Source organism: Myiozetetes cayanensis, unplaced genomic scaffold (assembly GCF_022539395.1).
Source record: "Myiozetetes cayanensis isolate MyiCay16 unplaced genomic scaffold, myiCay2020 scf16, whole genome shotgun sequence".
In the NCBI taxonomy this organism is placed as follows: Eukaryota; Metazoa; Chordata; class Aves; order Passeriformes; family Tyrannidae; genus Myiozetetes; species Myiozetetes cayanensis.
Genome location: NW_026087270.1, coordinates 17151013 through 17168295, shown reverse-complemented (window position 1 = coordinate 17168295; position 17283 = coordinate 17151013). Strand labels below are relative to the sequence as shown.

The following is a 17283-nucleotide window of genomic DNA, read 5'->3' as shown; positions in this document are numbered from 1 at the left end:
ATAGGATCGTCCCTCTTCATCTCCCTCCTGAGGCTGTGCCAGGCACTCAGAGCAGCAGAGCAGTTCACAGCCAATGAGGGCAGCCTTCAAGGGGCAACATCACAGGAGCAGAGCCCTCAGGGATCCCTCTGCAGATCTGTGGATGTTTTGGAGCCTTGGGTTTGCAGCCAGCATCCCATTCTGCACTGATTCTGGGGCGTTGAGGGTTTTCACAGGGAAAGAAGAGGCTGCCACCCAAGGTCCTGTGAAAAATAGGTCAATAATGACCTCCCTCCACACTGGCCTCTGCTGCTAAACCAAGCCCTAAATCCCCAAAGCATGAGCTAGAGGGAAGAGCAATAAGAATAAAAGCAGTGCCCTGGTCTGGGCCATGGCAGACAATTCCCAGGCTGTACCTGCTGGAGACGAAGATATCGATTTATACCGTGAGAGAAACTTCCCCTTCTGCCTGAGCAAACCTGACCGGTGCCACGGAACATCGAGAGAGCCCTGGAGAGGGGAGGCACAGAGCTGTGGCACGGGGGCACTCACCAGAGGAGCTCAGCTGGCCAGCCCTGGCTGGGACGTGAAGCTCCGCTGGGCCAGCTCGTGCGTCGGAGCCATCGGAAGGACCGTGCCCCTCCTCCGTCTGCCCCGCTGGGGAGGAAGCAATCTCAGCCAGCAGTTCCAGGTCCTTCAGGATAACCTGCGGAGACAGGGATGGTGCAGGGTGAGCACACTCAGGGGCAGATGGCACAGTGAGCTTTCCTTTCCAAATCCAGGGGCCAGAGAGGGTGAGATGGGTAGCAAACAACACCAAATCCCAGCACGTCAAGAGAGGTGTAGGGAAAAGAGAGCTACCTGTGAAGCTCCATGGGGAAATTACGAATTCTTGCAGAGGGGATAGGGCAGGAAAGAGAAAAAGGGAAAACTCCCCATGTTTGTACTCTGTGAGTCCCAAGGGAGCATGTGAAATGAAACCAAATTTACACAATCAGGAGCAGGGCTTGCTTTCCCCTTGTCCCACTTTGGGGAGGTCTGGGTTTTGCTTCCCCATTCCCCTTCATAACCAAATATTTGGGACAAACCCAGCAAGAGCACAGGGATGTTCTGGGGGCATAGACCAGCCAGCCCCCACATGCAGGGCAGCATCCCAGGAAAGGCTCAGCTCATGACATCGAGGCAGAGCTGCCATTTCCATTTGGATTTCATAGCTCTTTCCTTCCAGAAGTCACCAAATTAGTCTATATATAGCATTTCTGGAGAAGTTATTACCGAGTGGTTTTTTTTTTTTTTCCATCCTCAACCCTTCTCACGTCTCAGGCTATTTTGGGTCCCCCTTCGTTCAGATGTCCTTGGGTTTAGATGTTTCATCAGCCGTCCCCGATGCTCTAAGCGTGGTGAGGCTGTGTGGAGCACAAAGGCTGCCAAAAAGGGTCACCTGCCACGTCTGGCTCATCAACATCTGGCACAGCACATCCCTGACGACCCCTTGCCCACCAGCACAGCATTCCAGGCTTTCCCTGTGTTCTCACAACAAATCCTTCTGAGGAGGAGATTTAGTTTCTGAGCTAATAGAGAAAACCCTTACCCCCTGAAAAACAAAAAGCCAATTACATCTCTTTTTTGGACCACACTAGAAAATACAACGAAGCCTGAAAATCAGAAAAAGGAGCTCCTGGTTTTTTCTGTTGCACAGATATCTTAAGCTGAGTGGGGTTTTTGTTGTAATTAGGGCTGATTTTCAAGCCCCCAGCAGCTTTGGAGCAGGCAGTGTGGTGTCCAGGCTGTGGTGGGAAAGAAGCCTGCCATGGGCACCACGAGGCTTCAGCATGCTTGGCAAGACCCTGTGCCTATAAACATGATTAAGTCTCGGCCCACAGCTCCCCAGGGGAGGAAAAAAAAAAATAAAAGACAACAACTTGTACTGCTGTCCCTGAAGAACACGGCACCTCCGTGACGCTGTCAAGGCTGGGAGCTTGTTGCCAGCACGGAAGGTCCCTGCCATCCCCAGCCCTCATCCTCTTCCACGGTGAGGAGTCTGTGCTCCCTGGCAGATGGAAGACCTTGGTGCTCCCTCTCTGCCTGGTTTTCAAGCATCAGTGGCTCAGACAAAGAGATGTTGGCAGCATTTCATTTCCAGCTGAGGATGCCCCTGAGCAGAGCTCATGATGCCTGGTCTCCTGGAGCTCTGGGCAGATTCTCTAGTGGCTGATCACGTGGCTCAGCTGAACTTGCAGCCTTTGCACAGGCACCGACTCGGGTCTCAGGCTCTCACAACTGGGCAAATAACACCTGCAAAGGTTTCCAAGTCTCGCTGTCTTTGGCTAAAACTGGCAAAGGGACTCAGGGCTTGGCTACCGGGGCTGGCAGGCAAGAGAGAGCTGGGACTCTTGTTCACACGGTGGATTTTGAAAAATCCAACAAAACCAGGAGTGGTTGATGTACAGCAGGACCCAGACACTCACTGCTGCCCTAAATCCCCACCCAGTCACATCATCCACCTTAGTCTTCACCACCAACTCCTGTGGCATCAGGGAACAGGACCATGACCCCAAGCTGGGCACAAATCACCCCTGCTGCCTCCCAGAGTTTTTAAGAGCTGTGTCTTGAGGTCAGATCCTTAATCCAACCGCCCAGAGCTGCGTGCCAAACCCCATCTCTGAAAAACTGCTTGGGCTTGGGATGCTCTGGCCAGGACAGCCTGGGCAGCAGTGACCGGTGCCACCGGAGGGCATGGCTGGACCTCTTGAGCTTTGGAGAGGTCAAGGAGTGTCCCCTCAGGCAGGAGGTAGAAAAAGCAGCATAGGCTGAATTTTGCAACTGAAAACCACGGAGGAAACAAGAAGCAGAAGGGATTGGGTGCACGAGCACTGGAAGAGCAGGCAGCTGCAAGGAGCTGGGGTTTTCCAGCCGTGGGAAAGAGGCAGGGAGCTCCAGCTCCTGCTGCTTCTTCCCCGCATGCTCCGGAGCGGGTTCCCAGCTGGAGCCAGAGGAAAGGCAGGAGCGCTTGGTATGCACTGCACATCCCCGTGCTGAGCAAAGCTGGAGCTGGAGGCTTTGTGCGAGCCAGGAGGCTGCAAGAAAGCAATATCCTGCCATTGCCATGGCAACCACCGGCTGCGCCAGGAGCGAGCCGGTCCCATCCGTCAGGAACCCAGCGGCCGTCGGACCCGACAGCGCTGGAGCACGAGGGCCAGAGCCATCCCCAGCTGCCAGGAGAAGGTGTGATCCTGACAGCCAGCCTGCAGGATCAGCCCCCAAGGGAGTTTTCCTGGTGCCAGGGAGGGGTTTCTGGAAAGATTTCCCAGCGGTGATGAGACATAGGACAGCGTGCCCTGCTGTGGGAGAATGGGGGGCTGGTTAGTTTAAACAGGAAGGAGCAGGGGAAGCAGCATCGTGATGGATGGGGAGACCTGTCCAACGTCACCAGCCATTCCCAGCACAGGGATGAAGAGCAGTCGTGGAAGAGTGCTGAGCTCTGGGTGGCCGGGTAGCGAGAAGCAGCTTTTCTGACAGTTATAAATAAGCAGCTACTTCTCCTTCCTGGGAACGAGCAAGATCTCTCCCTGCATCGCCTCCGGAGCGCGGATTTCCAGGGCACACACCCAACTGTCGGCTTCTCCAGATCTAGGTCAGGTTAATTTGCCGCTCGTTCTGGTTGAGCGGAGCCGAGCCCGGCCCTGCCGGCGGCGCGGGGGGAAGAGCAGCCCCCGGACGGACGGACGGTGTGTGCAGGACGGGCTGCACCTCCCTGTGCGTGCCAAGCAGCGCCTGGATGCTCCTGGGGGAGGGGGAGGATTTGCCTCTGGTCAAAAGGCTGGGCTGGCCCCCATGGCAGGGGAAGGGGAGGTGACCCCAAACCTGCTGGGGTCCCCCCGAGGGCAAGACTCAGCATCCCACAGCACACGCTGACTGCCAGGACACCGGGCAGGTTGGCAGCTGCTCCTGGGGCACACAGGATACAGACCAAGCTCCTGAAGGTGCTCTCCCTGCTGGCATTTACGGAAAATTTAGGGGGAAAAAAAAAAGAAAGTGAAATATTAAATGCCTGTGCGCAGCAGGGAGATGCTGACAGGTAGCTTCGTGTGCCCCAGTGGGTGGGGATTCCCCAGACAATGAAATGGGGCACACAACAGCAGGGATAAGGTTATTCTTACCAGGGAGGAGATGGGAATTCAGCTGAAGCAAGACACCAGCAGGTCAGAAATCAAGAAGTTTAAGGCCTGCAAAGCACTTCTTCAAAGGGGATCAAGAATCAGGGAGGCTGAGGAAAACCCCACAGCATTCCCAAGGCAGGCAAGGCAGGTGGAAGAGCGACCCAGTGGGAAGCAGGAAAATCCAAGGATGCTGCTGGGTGCTTCCTCGTGCTCCACCCCTCAGATGCAGCCCTTCAGCACGCACCGAGGCTTCTCCAAAGGGCTTCATTTATTTTATTTCTTCTCCCTCCAAGCCTTTCAGCTGTAGCCAGGGGAGGGAGGTGAGCACGGGCAGGCAGTCCTGGAGCCAGGAGTGGCCAGCAGCAAAGCTGGCTGAGCCCCAGGCACACACAGTGTGGAAAGCAAACTCACGTCCCCCCCCAGCCTCCACCAGCTTTAAAGACAGAAAAAGAAAAGAAAACTCACCATTAATCTTCCCACACCAATTTAACCAAACCTCTTTTCAGGTCCCCAGCACAGCAACATTTATCCTGTGATCTTGCCAAGATCTATTTCTTTTTTTTTTTTTTGCTTTCCCAGGAGGGGATGGGAAGCAGAGGGAAGGCATCCACATCCAGGGAGGGCACCCAAAGCCCAGCTCACCACATGCTGCATCCTACACCCCCATCCCACCCTGGACCCTCTCTGGGACAGCTCCCCTGGACAGGGATTGCCTGCCCTCTGTGGCAAACAGGTATTCTGTGGTTTTAGACTGCTCCATGGCTTCACCCAGGAACACCACAAGCACCCCCTTGAGCCCAGACTGCCAGTTTGCCCCAGTTGCTGTTCAGTGTGTGTATAAACTCCACGTGTAAGCCAGGAAATTATGGTTCAGAACTGGTGCTGAGTCAAGAAGCTCCCTCTGGATCCCACTCCCCCAAGAAACTTCCTATTCCTGCACTGTTCAATGCACAGATCGTTGTTCAACCCAGTGGCCTCACAACGTCTCGAGTCCCCAGAAGGCATCACCCACTCCTGCTTACAGGCTGCTTCCACCCATGGTAATCCAGGCTGACCACACTTTCCACCATCCAACTGGAATTATGTAAATCTCTCTATACTCCATTATTTCACTCCCAAGCTCACTCTCAGGGCAACTCCCCTCTTGAAAACCAGCAGCCTCCCTGCTTTGGCACCCTGTAGCTTTGAGCCTCTCTCCAGAGACGCCTTACCACCAAAAAGAAGTTCAAACAAAAGCCAGGCACACACATGTCAGAGCTCTCCTCTTTACAGTCCTTAGCTTGCACCCTCTGTTTTGCATCACTCCCAGTATTTTGGCCGTGGTGGGTGAGAGGCCGAGAGCTGGAGCACAACGGCCCTAAACCCAACAGAGCAAAGCTCCAAACCAAACCACGCTAAGACAGATTATTTGCTGTGGCACAAGCTGTTGTTCAACTCCACTGTCCTGGCAATGGGGCACGATGGGAGAGGTTGGCCAGGATTTAGTGTGAGAGCAGAGCTCAGAGCAGCAGGACGTGCAGGAGGGCTGGAGGAGTTACCAGCAGAGCAGGGAGATGGCTATCAGTAAAGCACCACCCCCGGCTCTGCTTCTCGCCTACTTTAATCCCAGGAACCCAAGAGAGGGGAGGATGTCTCAGCTTGTCATGGAGAAAGTTGGCTTGAAGGTCATGCAGATTTTCAAGTACACAGAGACAGAGAACGGTTTGAGTAGGAAGGGACCTTCAAAGACCATCTGGTTCTAACTCCCCTGCCATGGGCACAGATACCTTCCACTAGATCAGGCTGCTCAGAGCCCCATCCAACCTGGCCTTGGACACTTCCAGGGATGGGGCAGCCACAGCTTCCCTGGGCAAACTGTGCCAGTGACCACCCTCACAGGGAAGAATTTCTTCCTAATCCCTATCTAAACCTGCCATTCACAGTCAGTGGCAGCCACGCTGAGCTTGCCCTCTCTAGGGAAGGACATCACCTCCTGAGCAGACTGCTGAAGGAACTACTTCTGTACTCAAAGCCTTGTCTGGCCACTGCACAATGCAGGTTTTCACGTTAGCAAAGCTGAGAGGAAGCCAGAGCCTATCCTGCCTCACATCAAACACCAGCTCCACCTCACACGTCATTCCTGCCCTGACTCAGACAAAAGTCCCAGCACAACTTTCAACCTCCAGCAAGATCGAGGGGAGCAGATAAGCAGACAGGAACATGTTCAGCCATAAAGAAACAACTCCATTTTGAAGCCAGAGAAAGGAAAACAAAGCAAGGAGAGAAACCCAGCAGCGTCACTGCTTCACAGTTTTCTCAGAGGTGCCTTCACCTCCTGTTGAGTTCACCTGAGCTCAGCTCCTGGGTCCCTTCAGGGTCCAGGGAACCAAAAGGCTACATCCAAAGCTGTCTTTGCAGCAGAAACTCACAGAAGATAATCCAAAGAACATGCCTTCTTCTCAGCAGTGCCTATCAGCAGCAGTGCCTTTACCCTGCAGGTGGAAAGGTTCAATCCACTGCTCAGGAAACAACATTTTCTGACTTTTCACATTTTCTAACACCAGTTCCTCAATGAGGGCCGCAAGACTCACACCGACAGATGAAGCAGCCAGCGTAGAAAAACCCACTCCCAGCAGCATCTTGCTGTGTCTTGGAGCTGTAAGGAAGTTTTTAAGTTTTTTAATTCGAATTTTAAGCAGGGCTTTTACAGATTGCCTTCAAAACCAGATCTCCAAGGCAGGACAGAGCATCTCCCTGCCGGGGAAGCACGGGAACCAGCACGAGGTGACGCAGTGCAGCAGTACAACAGCCAGGAATCCTGGATCCCCACTTGTCTACACATCAAAGGGAACTGCTCCTTTCAGCTTCCCTCCAACTTCTCTGCGCTGCCTTTGTGCATCTTAACGAGGTCTCTTGACCATTTATTTACTGGCACAAGAGAATGGGGTAGGAAGGGGAAGAGGAGAGAAGGCAGAGATGACTCAGGACGCTGCAGATACATCATGAGATACTGGCCCCTGTTCAGCACAGTGGAGGTGGTGCAACACCTTGTGCTACTTGGGCGATAAAAACAGGCGTGAGAACTTAAAGGGCACGGATCCGGCTCCATCCAGCGTGAGCCTTTCCCTGCTTCAGGCTTGATTATTTATGGTAAGTGCACAGAGAGCTCAGAGCAAGACCAGATCTTAAAACTGAGGGACTTGAGCATGCTCTTTCAGACTGATATATGGACTAGCACTGACCCTTCCAAACCAGATTGTCCTTTGGTGATGAGCTGGAGACAAACCACTGCTCCAGGACACATCAGGAGAGTGACAGGTAACCTCCAGAACGTGCACAGGGGCAAGGGGGACCACAGCCACTGCAGAAGGATGTTCATCCTCAAAAAGATGACACTGACAATGCTGCCCAGCAGGTTCCCTTGGGGACAGCAGCATCTCAGGAGGAAGACAGCAAAAAAACCCCTCTGAAGATGTGTACACCTTGTGTTCCACCACACAGCGTGCACAGCCCTGCCTGGGAAAGGGAGGGAGGTGCTTCCTCACCACAGAGCTGATGGTTTAGTTCACACAGGCCCCCATGCCAACCAGGTGATTCCCAGGCCATCAGCCAGGAGCTTCTGGGAATCACAGTCTGCTCTAGGACAACACAACCACCCACACAGACACTGTACTGGCTGAGCAAGCACCCCACATCTCCCTTCCTAATAGACACTGACACTGCAGATTAGATAGCTCAGAGTGTTCTCATCATTCCCCAAAATGTCCAGCTCAAAACCCCTCTACTACTTCAGTCATTTCTATTTCCTCTGCAGAGAGCAGCAGATCTGGTAGAGAGCCAGCTGAGTGGTGGTGTTTAATGGATTGACTCGTCTATGGATTTCCTTAAAAAAAAAAAAAAAAAAAAAAGAGCCACCTCCAAACATTTAAATAAATAGAAGCCAGGATTAAATAAATCAGCTTAAAATTACTTTTGAGCCATTCCCAGTTATGTCACATGGAGGAAATGCATCACCAGGGTCCTTTCTTCACTGCTTTTTTCAAATATTAATAAGCAGTGTAATTGCAACATGACTCACTGCGATCTCCTGCCAAGCTGGAGAGACTATCTGCAAGATGCAGACTTTCTAGAGCGTTGCAAAGGCAGATGTGTGCTTGGGGACCCTTTTGGAAAGGTCTGCATCATAAGCAGCAGGGGATGGAAAATGGCCAGGCAGTTGCTCGCCTTTGCAAGTCATTCCCTCCCTTGCTCATTCCCTTCCCTCCTCTCTTAACAACCCCCTCGCACACGGGATTTATTGTGGGATTGGGGTTTGGTGCGCTGAGCATGTAAGGCACAGCAGACAGCGTGTGATTTCTATTCCATGAGGAAGGTCTGGGCTGAGAAACCAGCCAGGATCCTTTGCAATCCCGGGCAAGAGGCACCCAGCTGATGGTGGAAGCTCCAGGAGCGCCTGGGCCAGCTGTGTGCCAGGCTGGTGGCCTCCAACCCGAGCACTGAAACGCTCCAGCAAACAACTGAGAGTGGGAGAAGGCAACAACACTACTAAAATTGAGATGACTGGACCCAGAGAGGAGGAAGGTGAGGAAGAAAGACAAGGCAACAGGGAAAGGGTGCAGCAGCTCAGGAAGGGAGCAGCACGGGAGACGAAGGGCGATGGCAGAGCAAGCGGTCTCACTCTTTGCTGCCTGATTCTCTTTGCTCACTTCCAGGCTGAGTGGTTCCCAGTCAATCTGATGCCACGAGGCATCTACTGCAGCCCCACCAGGCAATGCTGCTGCTGCCCTCTGAGCAGTGGGTGCTGCTGAATCGCCTCACGACTTGGATCGGGCAGTGCTGGCTGAACACAACCCCCCTCATCTTCACAGAGGTTGGTGAAAGGCAACTGAATTCCCACTCACCAAGGATCTGATCGTGACCCAGCCCCATGGGAAAGGCACCAGCTCTGGGCTCTGAAGCACCAGCTGCTTTCCCAGGCAGGCAAAAAGTACTCTTAGGAGCTGGCTTTGAAGGGTCAACTCTCACAGATGGAAAAGAAGGTTTATACATCAGAGGGCCCCCAAGACAGCAGAGCTTCCAGCTGGGCAGCTGCAGGCTCTGCACTGGGTCTTCTTCAGTTTGGTCAACAGGGTTGAACCCCCCAGTGCCAACACTGGCCAAGACTCACAAAACACCTCAGTTCAAGCAAAAACCCAAAGCCCAGCCAGCTGTGGAGACAGTAAACTTCCAGCAGGATCTCTGCAGCACTCACCTCATCCGACTCATCCGAGAGGGTCCGCAGCAAGATGGGGAAGAGGCTGTCGGTGTGCCGGAACATCTAGAAGCAGAAAGGCAGGTGGCATCAGTCCTGGTCACTCCCTGCCACAGAACCACCTGCCCCAGGGGAGGCTACAGAAAGCTACACCATTTTCCATCTGAGCTGGAGAGCTCTTCTTCCTCAAGCTATGGGGTACCAGCAGCCCAAGCCTTCTCAGGAAAGGCAGCTGGACACGTGTTCCCACTGCTCCCAAGACAATTGCAGCCCATTCAAGGGCATGGAGCAGGCTGGGAGTGGACAAGCTCAGGCCCAAGGGAAGAAGTAGCCTCAAAATGCTGAGTCCCCAACCTACCTTACGAGGAGTCTTGATGTACAAGTGGTAGAGCCATTTCAGGACTGCAATTCTGGTCATCATCCCAATGGACGTGTCGTGAAGGTGGCAGTCCAGCACCTGAACTATTCCATCCAGGTTCAGGGTCACCTGGATCCTCTCGCAGCTGCAGGGAAGGAGAGAGGTTGGTTCAGTGCTGCAATGTCCAACTCACTGCTCCCGTGGATGGGAGGTCTGCAGCACACCAGAGGCTGCATCAAACATCTCAGCTCAAAACCTCACTACACCAGGTTGCTCAGAGCCCAGTTCAGCCAGGCCTTGAAAATGTCCAGAAATAGGGCCATCCACAACTGCTCTGGGCAACCTGTGCCAGTGCCTCACTACCCTGTGAGTAAAGAATTTCTTCCTAACATCTCTCCTTTCAGTTTAAAACTGTTTCCCCTATCCTATCACTATCTACCCACGTAAAAAGTCGCTCTCCCTCTTTTTTATAATGCTTTGGAAACAACAGAAATCTTCCAGGCTTTAAAATTTACCACTTTTCCCAAAATGTATGAGAAGACACCACGCCAGATGAATCCATAAGAAACTGGTCCGTACTGTGCTCACCAGGTCTGGGGTTCAAAGCTCAGAGCTCCATAAAACACACTCAGAATTCACCTCAAGGTTGACCAGCTCAAACAGTTCCAGAGAACATCAACCCATGTGTACTCACACTCCACTAGCTGGGGCCACCCAACCTGGTGAGGACATCCAGGTTCCACTGATCCCAGGAGACTCCTGCTGAGACCTGCAGATGGTGCCCTGGCTGGCTCTGGGTTTGGGATGTAGCTCTCTGGTACAAGGCTGCCTTGGGGACTTCATCTCCAAAAGCCATCCCAAAAGATGAGGATAACTCTTGGTCATCAGCCAGAGATGAAAGGAAAGAATTCCCTTAGTTCACCAGGGCACAGTGCCTTTTAGAAACCAACAGCTGCAGACTCAGCTCTCACTCCTCAGTTTTTCTTCCAGATAAATGGGACTTGCACTGGGATAGGAGACCCCCCCCAGGCAGAAGAGGTCACGTTACAACATTTTTGTGTCCTGTTTGTGATCCTGAAATCTACCTGATGATTTCCCAACCTCCTGGACAGTGATGACAAGGGAAATACCTGTCACAGGAGAGACTCTGTTCGGGAGAGATGATGGTTGGAACCAAGATGGTTGGAGGAGACCACCAAGAGGAAGCTGCACTAAAGAGCACGGTCATGCCTGTCCTACCCAAGCTCCTGAATTATTCAAGGCTGGACCAGGCTCTTGCCGATTCTTCCAGTGCGTGCAGAGCTGCCGTGCATCTTGCCTGATAAGAAATCCTGAGGGGCGGATTTCTCACGGTATAATTTGCAAGTAGAGCTGCAGCTTAATAGGATTTGATCTTGCCCAGGACACACGTTGTAAGGGCGAGACAAGGAGGCTGCGGCCCCTCACGGCCCTGCAGGGATCTGCCTGCTTGAGCTGCCTCACGTAACAGATGCTGGGGGCTGCAAATTGCATCGCTCTTTGATGATGTTGAAAACAACAGCCGAGGGCCAAACGCTCAGACTGAGGGGAAGGAGGGACCCACAGCATGGAGAGCTGGGAGAGGAGATGTCCAAGGGAGCAGCCTCCCAGGCCATTTAAGCCAGCCCTGAAAGAGCCCTGTATCTGGTTCTCCTGTAAAACCATCTCCCGTGGCAGCAGTGCAGCCTGCCATGCCCCCAGCACAGGGCTGTACGTGAAGAGGAGAACGAATCCCTGACCCGACATCTCCACGCAAAAACACACTTCGCCTGCGCAGGGTGGGGAAAAGGAAACCTCAGGAGAATGCATTTTTCAGAGGGAAGAGGCCAAAGGGACAGCTCAGAGAATGGGCATGTGAAGCTGCTCGTTTGGGAGGTGGCTTCGACGCTGTCACACCCAGCAGCTCGGTGCTGCTGTAAGGCAGGTGGGGAGGATGCAGGGGGCCATGGTTTACCACAGCACTGTTAGTCCACTCACACTGCCCTTCTACCAGCAGCACAGAAACAATTCCCAGCCTGTTTTGTGCCAGAATTGCTCGTGAAAACCCCTTCTCCGTGGTTTTGTGACCATGTAGCACCTGCTTGTGATGCAGTAGCCGGGCAGAGCATTGGGTGGCTCAAGCCAAAACCCACCTGAGTGGACCCCAGGAGGTGGTTGGGAGCACCAGGCTGACCTGGAGCCAGCCAGCCCCCAGCCACGCCATGTATCACTGCCCTGCTGCTCAGCTCCCACCAGGAGGGATGGCAGCTGGGAAAAGCTCCTTTCCGGCTCTCCTCTGCCCGCATCTGCCGACATAAACCTTTTAGGGGGGTTGCTGGCGGAGCAGCAGCTCGTTTACTCAGCACAAAACCAGGGCACCACCCTGAAAGGTCCAATGGAAATCGGAAATTGGGATCAAAATCTCCCACCAATCACACTCCTCTGCCTGTGAGATGGAGCAGCCCCGGATTACCACGGGCTGCTGCCTTCCCAGGGGTTACAGCTGCTGCTGCTGCAGCTCCAAAGTGGGCTCCCAGCTCGCCCTGGCTCTCCCTAATCCCCAGGAAGCGGGAGCAGCAGTAATGGCATTGCGTTAATGTGATCCTCTGGGCCTGCCACGCCAGCTCCCAGCGCCGGCATCTGCGGCAGGGCAGATGTCAGATGCAATCACTTCCACCTAACCCACTACCCCAGATTCTCCTCTGGAGGATGAACGTGGCCCTGGCACCGCCTCCGTGGTTTGCCTGTGACAGCCAGAACATGCTTTTAGGGCAAACTGAGGAATGATGGGGGCTGTGCCGGGCTCTCCCCTCTGGGTACTGGCACCCTTTGCTCGTGCTCAGTGATGGGAAAGAAGACCCATCCCCCCAGCACACCCCCCCATCTCAGAAAGCACCCTCCAGCACGGCAACAGAGCTTACTTGACCACTGCATCCAACCCACAGCAGTGTTTTTCACCCCACGTCCCTTACCAACTCATTTTCTCATTTCTCCCCTTCCTTCAAGGGCTTCTGCCAACCCTCTCCTCAGCGGTCACCTTCCCTCTGCCAACGCCCGAGCTGTCACCTCCCTCCTGGCCTCCCGCCTGGCCCAGCTGCTTCGCTGACCCCGTTTGCAGACAAGGTTAAGGCCCAGGCCAGGCTCTGGCCTTTAGGTGAGCCCAGCAAAGCGGCCTTGCCAAGGGTGGAAATACCCAGGTTCTTTCATTGTGGTCCAAGTCACAAGGGCAGCTCCCATACGGGCTGGCAGCTGTGCTGCTCAACCAGCAGCCAGGAGGGAAACGGCTCCTCTCTGCTCTCCGGCCCACAAGCTGTCGATTCCTTGTCCTCCATCGCTCTCATTTCAGCGCTCTCGGCTCTTCCTTCTGCTTGCTGCAGTTTCCAAGATCTCCCAGGGAAGCGATGAGCCTAAGAGATCTAGGCAGAGGCATCCAGTCCAGTGAGCTGTAGATCACCCTGACAAGGGCTGGGACAGCGTGGCCGAGGTCCCCCTCCAGCTCACTCACCCAAGCATGCAGTGGGAGCAGCAAAGGGAAGCCATCTCCTTGCCCCAGAATGGAAAGGAGGGCTGGGAGGAGCCACCCCAAAAGGACACCCTGAACCTTAAAGCTACACAGGACAAGCTGCTGGAGAATGGGACTCTAGAGCAGGTTTGGTGCCTGAGCTCAAAGCAAGTCATTATGCTGCCTTCAACCAACCATCTCCGGGTGCTGTGTGGCACCCAGCACCATCCCTACTGTCCACCCAAGCACCAGCAATTTTAGCTTTGTAGTGAGCCCTAACCACCACATTTAAAAGCCTGGTTTAAGCACAGCCTTGGGCAGTTCAGCCACGTGGCAGCCGCTTTCCCTTTCTGCAGAGCAGCACACAGCTTAACGTGTCCACACCACCCAGAACATGAAACCTTCCATGGAGCCATCAGGAAGGACCACAAAGGCTCTTCTGGAGATTCCGAGTCCCTTACCCAGTCTGGTGAGGGACTGTGGTCTCATCACCCTTGTCCCATCACCCACACTGCCCAGCCCTGACTGTTTCCAGCTGTGCCTGACCATCTGCCCAGGAGCACCATCAGGAAGTTGTCTCAAAGAGTCCAGGTCTTGTATTGAAACACCGATGCAGCTACAAGAGCCTGGAAAATGCTTTCCAGCCGTTTTGGTCCATTGACACAGGACAGGCATCTGCATCTTCTCCTGCAGCAGCTCAGACCGACGGAAGGAAGCCCGGGCTCTGCTCCAGCAGCCACACTTCCACCTCCCCTTCCTGATCCGGTCTCACACCAGTGATTGCAGCAGCAGCATGGTCAGCCAGGCCACAGGAAGGCTCCAGTGCCTCTGAAACATGGTTCTGGTCTACTTTCAATGACAGTTTTGGCAGAAGCCGGAAGCAGGAATCCCATATGGATGGGGAACCCCAAAACCCCTCCAGCCCTGTGCAGCCAGGCCCTCCCAGGACCCAGTTCCTGTCTTGGCACAGACGCAGTCCCCATTTCCTAGTAGATGCCACCAGGAAACTCCCTCCAAGTGAAGCTGGCAAATACTTGGGAAGCACTTTGGATCACGTTTCAGGAGCGAGGAGGGTGTGTGGGTGTGTGTGTGTGTCAGTTTGTGGCCACTGGAACTCGCACAGCATTCACACATCGAGCATTCAGACCTCACCACCTTCTGGGATGGCATCTTCACGGGGGTGATCTCCTCTGCCCGAGGTTCTCCTCTCCCTGCTGCTGCAGCTCTCCCTCTGCAGCGGGCAGGGCAGGGCAGGGGAGGGGGTGTGAGAGCTGGATGCTGGCGCCGGGCCACGCTCCATCACCGGCTTGCCGGGGGAGACCGGGGTGGGGGGGGAACGAACAAAAACAGAAGCAGAGAGTGACTTCATCTTAAAAGGCAGCTGCAACTTCCTCCGTTTGCAGGCTGGCTCTCCAGCTTTCCCTAGCGACGCGAGGGCTTCCCGCGGTCCTGCCTCGACACCCAGTGGGCGCTCGGCGCGCTCGCAGCTGCCGCTCCCCGGCATCAACCACGACTGCAAATGGCTCCGGGGGCCAGCCCCTGCCTTCCCCTGGCCCCTCCAGGGCCAAGCCAGGCAGTCTGAGCAATGCACAGAGCACCAGGCAGACGTCCAGGCCTCTCACCAGCCACGTACAGCCCCCCCAAAGCCATGCCAGGCCCCCACAGAGGATGCCATGGCAAAAATGTTTCAGGTCCTGACAGTGGTCCAAGCAGAGAGGTCATATAGGGTGGGGAAATGGGTTCAGGGCAGGTAAACCCCATGGTAAAACCTGGAGCTTCCTGTTTAAAAGGGCTTAGCAGGGGCTCAAGAAGTCCCTCTGCAAAGCCAGGTCTCTTAGAGATGTGGAGGGTCCTTCTTGCTGTCCCAGATGGTTTTCCCTGGTGCTGGAGTTGCTGGCAGACTACTTCAGTTTGGGCAGCCTTCTCCTTCTGTCTCCCTGTGACACTGGGACAACACAGCCCAGCTCCCCTTGCTTCTGTCCCCTTTCAGTTTTCACTCCATTTCTCCCCCAGGTGCAAGCTCTTCACCACAGCTATCACTTGTCCTCCTGACTTACTGCCTCTTCTTTTTCCTCCCCATCCCCTTCTCCATTTCAGCCCTAGGCACATCCACTTCTGCACCTACCAAACTTGAAGGGTTGAGCAGGGTCACGACCCAGCAACCACAAAAAAACCTGGAGAAAATCATTCAACAGCCATAAACCAACACATCTAGGTGCAAATTAAATGACCTGTACTTCCAAGAAAGAAAAAATGAAGGGCATCATTAGGAGCAGGGAATAGCTCGGCTGTACAGAAATGCAAAGAAGGAACAGAGGGTACACACCATCAACCTGAAAAGCTGATGCTTGCATTGCTCTGGGATGTGTCACGATGGGCATCACGCTGGTAGGATGCAGCTAAAGCAACACATCCTATTTTGGGGATCACAACAACAAATAAAAATAAGCATCAGCACAATAAAAGTGTTGGAAATCACGACCTCTGAGTAAAAACAACTGCAGCAGCAGGAGGAAAGAAAAGCTGCTACTAGAGCAGGTGGATTTGTCCCCAAATTCAGACAGCTGGATGGGAGGAGAGGTATTTGCAGGTGACATGATTTAGATGAGACATTCTGCTGGGCACAGAAGTGGTGCTGGGCTGACTAATGCCACACAAGGCTGCCAAGGGTGCAAGACCACTCACCTGTGCAGCCTCAGGGCCAGCCCCACAGCCCCGTGGTGGCTGCCAAGGCTGCAGCACGGAGCAGGGGCAGTGCCCCCCAGGCTCTCCTGCCTGCCCCAGACCGTTCACGTGCCTCTGTGCCTCCAGAAGACGAGCACACAGTCCCTCTCCCACCACCCCTTTGCACAGGTAGAAGGGAAATAAATGCCTTCTGTATTGGTCAAGCTAAAAGAGCCACAGACAAGACAAGCATGCACCTTCTCTGCAACTTCCCCCCGTTTTTCAGGTGGAGTGCACAGCCATGGAGGCTTGAGGACAGGTGAGGTGCAGCCTCCTGGGTGCACAGACACTCACTGACTCACGGGGGGCTTCACAAGGTCTCTTTGGGAGAAAAACCACCTCAGTTTACCACAAAGTCAAGACATTTTGGCACAAAAGCGTCAAAGAGAAGCAGTCAACCCCTAGAGCATCCCCAGTTATCCATCCTACTGGGACCCAGGAGCCCCCACCTGCTTCCCAGCTCAGCCCACCCTTCCCCACAGCTCTGCCTGCATGTCTGTACCCTGAGAGGCCTTCCCTTTTTCTGAAGCAACAAACAGACCCTACCTGGTCACTGTGAAGACACTGCTGTTGCTGGAGTCACCAGATGCATCCAAAGAGCCTGGGGGGGCAGGAAAAGAGGAGACAGTTAGTGGGATGGCAGGGAAGATGGATGGCAGGATTGGGAGGCTGGAGAGCTGCATGAGCTTCTGCAAAGACATCACAAAGTCATTGTCTGAGGGTCTGGGGACCCAAAGAATCACTTCTGCCTGCAGTGAGCATTTTACACTCCTTGTCAAGCTCTACTCTCCTGCCAGAGGAGCTGGTACAGGACTGCACCTACCCAGTAAAATGCAGGTGGTAGAACTTCAGACCTCTGCCCCAAGCTGGGTTTCCTCCTCTCTAACAGAGACCCAGACACATCCTTCTGATGATTTCAATCATTCTGAAAGTAGCCCAGACCTGCAGAGCTGCCAGGATTTCAACACCTTGAGATACCACATGCACAGGGAAGGTGGAATCCAACCCAGGACACCTCCACCATGCCGTAAACCTGACTCCATGGGGACACCAAGAGACCCAAACAGCTTTCCAGCCTCTGCTCTGTGCTAAAACTGGGCCTTTACCAGCACAGTGACAAAGCACGGCGGGATGAACTTGGCTCCTTGTGCCCCCTTGTGCCAAGAGCCTCTACTCACACAGACAGGGACACCGCCACATCAGCACTCCCAGGGAGCAGAGCTGAGGCTTTTCTGATGGAAAACCATCACAGCTTTTTCTGATCCTGCCTGCTTCAAGGTGCAATCCAACCCCAGAGGGGTCGAGATTGAAGCAATTAAGCTTTCTGTTGATG

General features: G+C 54.1%; 1 protein-coding gene across 1 annotated transcript in view; it reads right to left on the bottom strand.

Moving 5' to 3' along the window:
- Positions 1-17283, bottom strand: part of VAC14 (VAC14 component of PIKFYVE complex) — a 57912-nt gene that overhangs the window by 30045 nt on the left and 10584 nt on the right. Inside the window, exons 10-13 of the mRNA XM_050311466.1 lie at positions 16497-16551; positions 9728-9872; positions 9370-9435; positions 532-685 (exon numbers count right to left, since the gene is read on the bottom strand). Of these exons, the coding sequence (XP_050167423.1) occupies positions 532-685; positions 9370-9435; positions 9728-9872; positions 16497-16551 (420 nt within the window). The remainder of the gene's footprint in view (positions 1-531; positions 686-9369; positions 9436-9727; positions 9873-16496; positions 16552-17283) is intronic.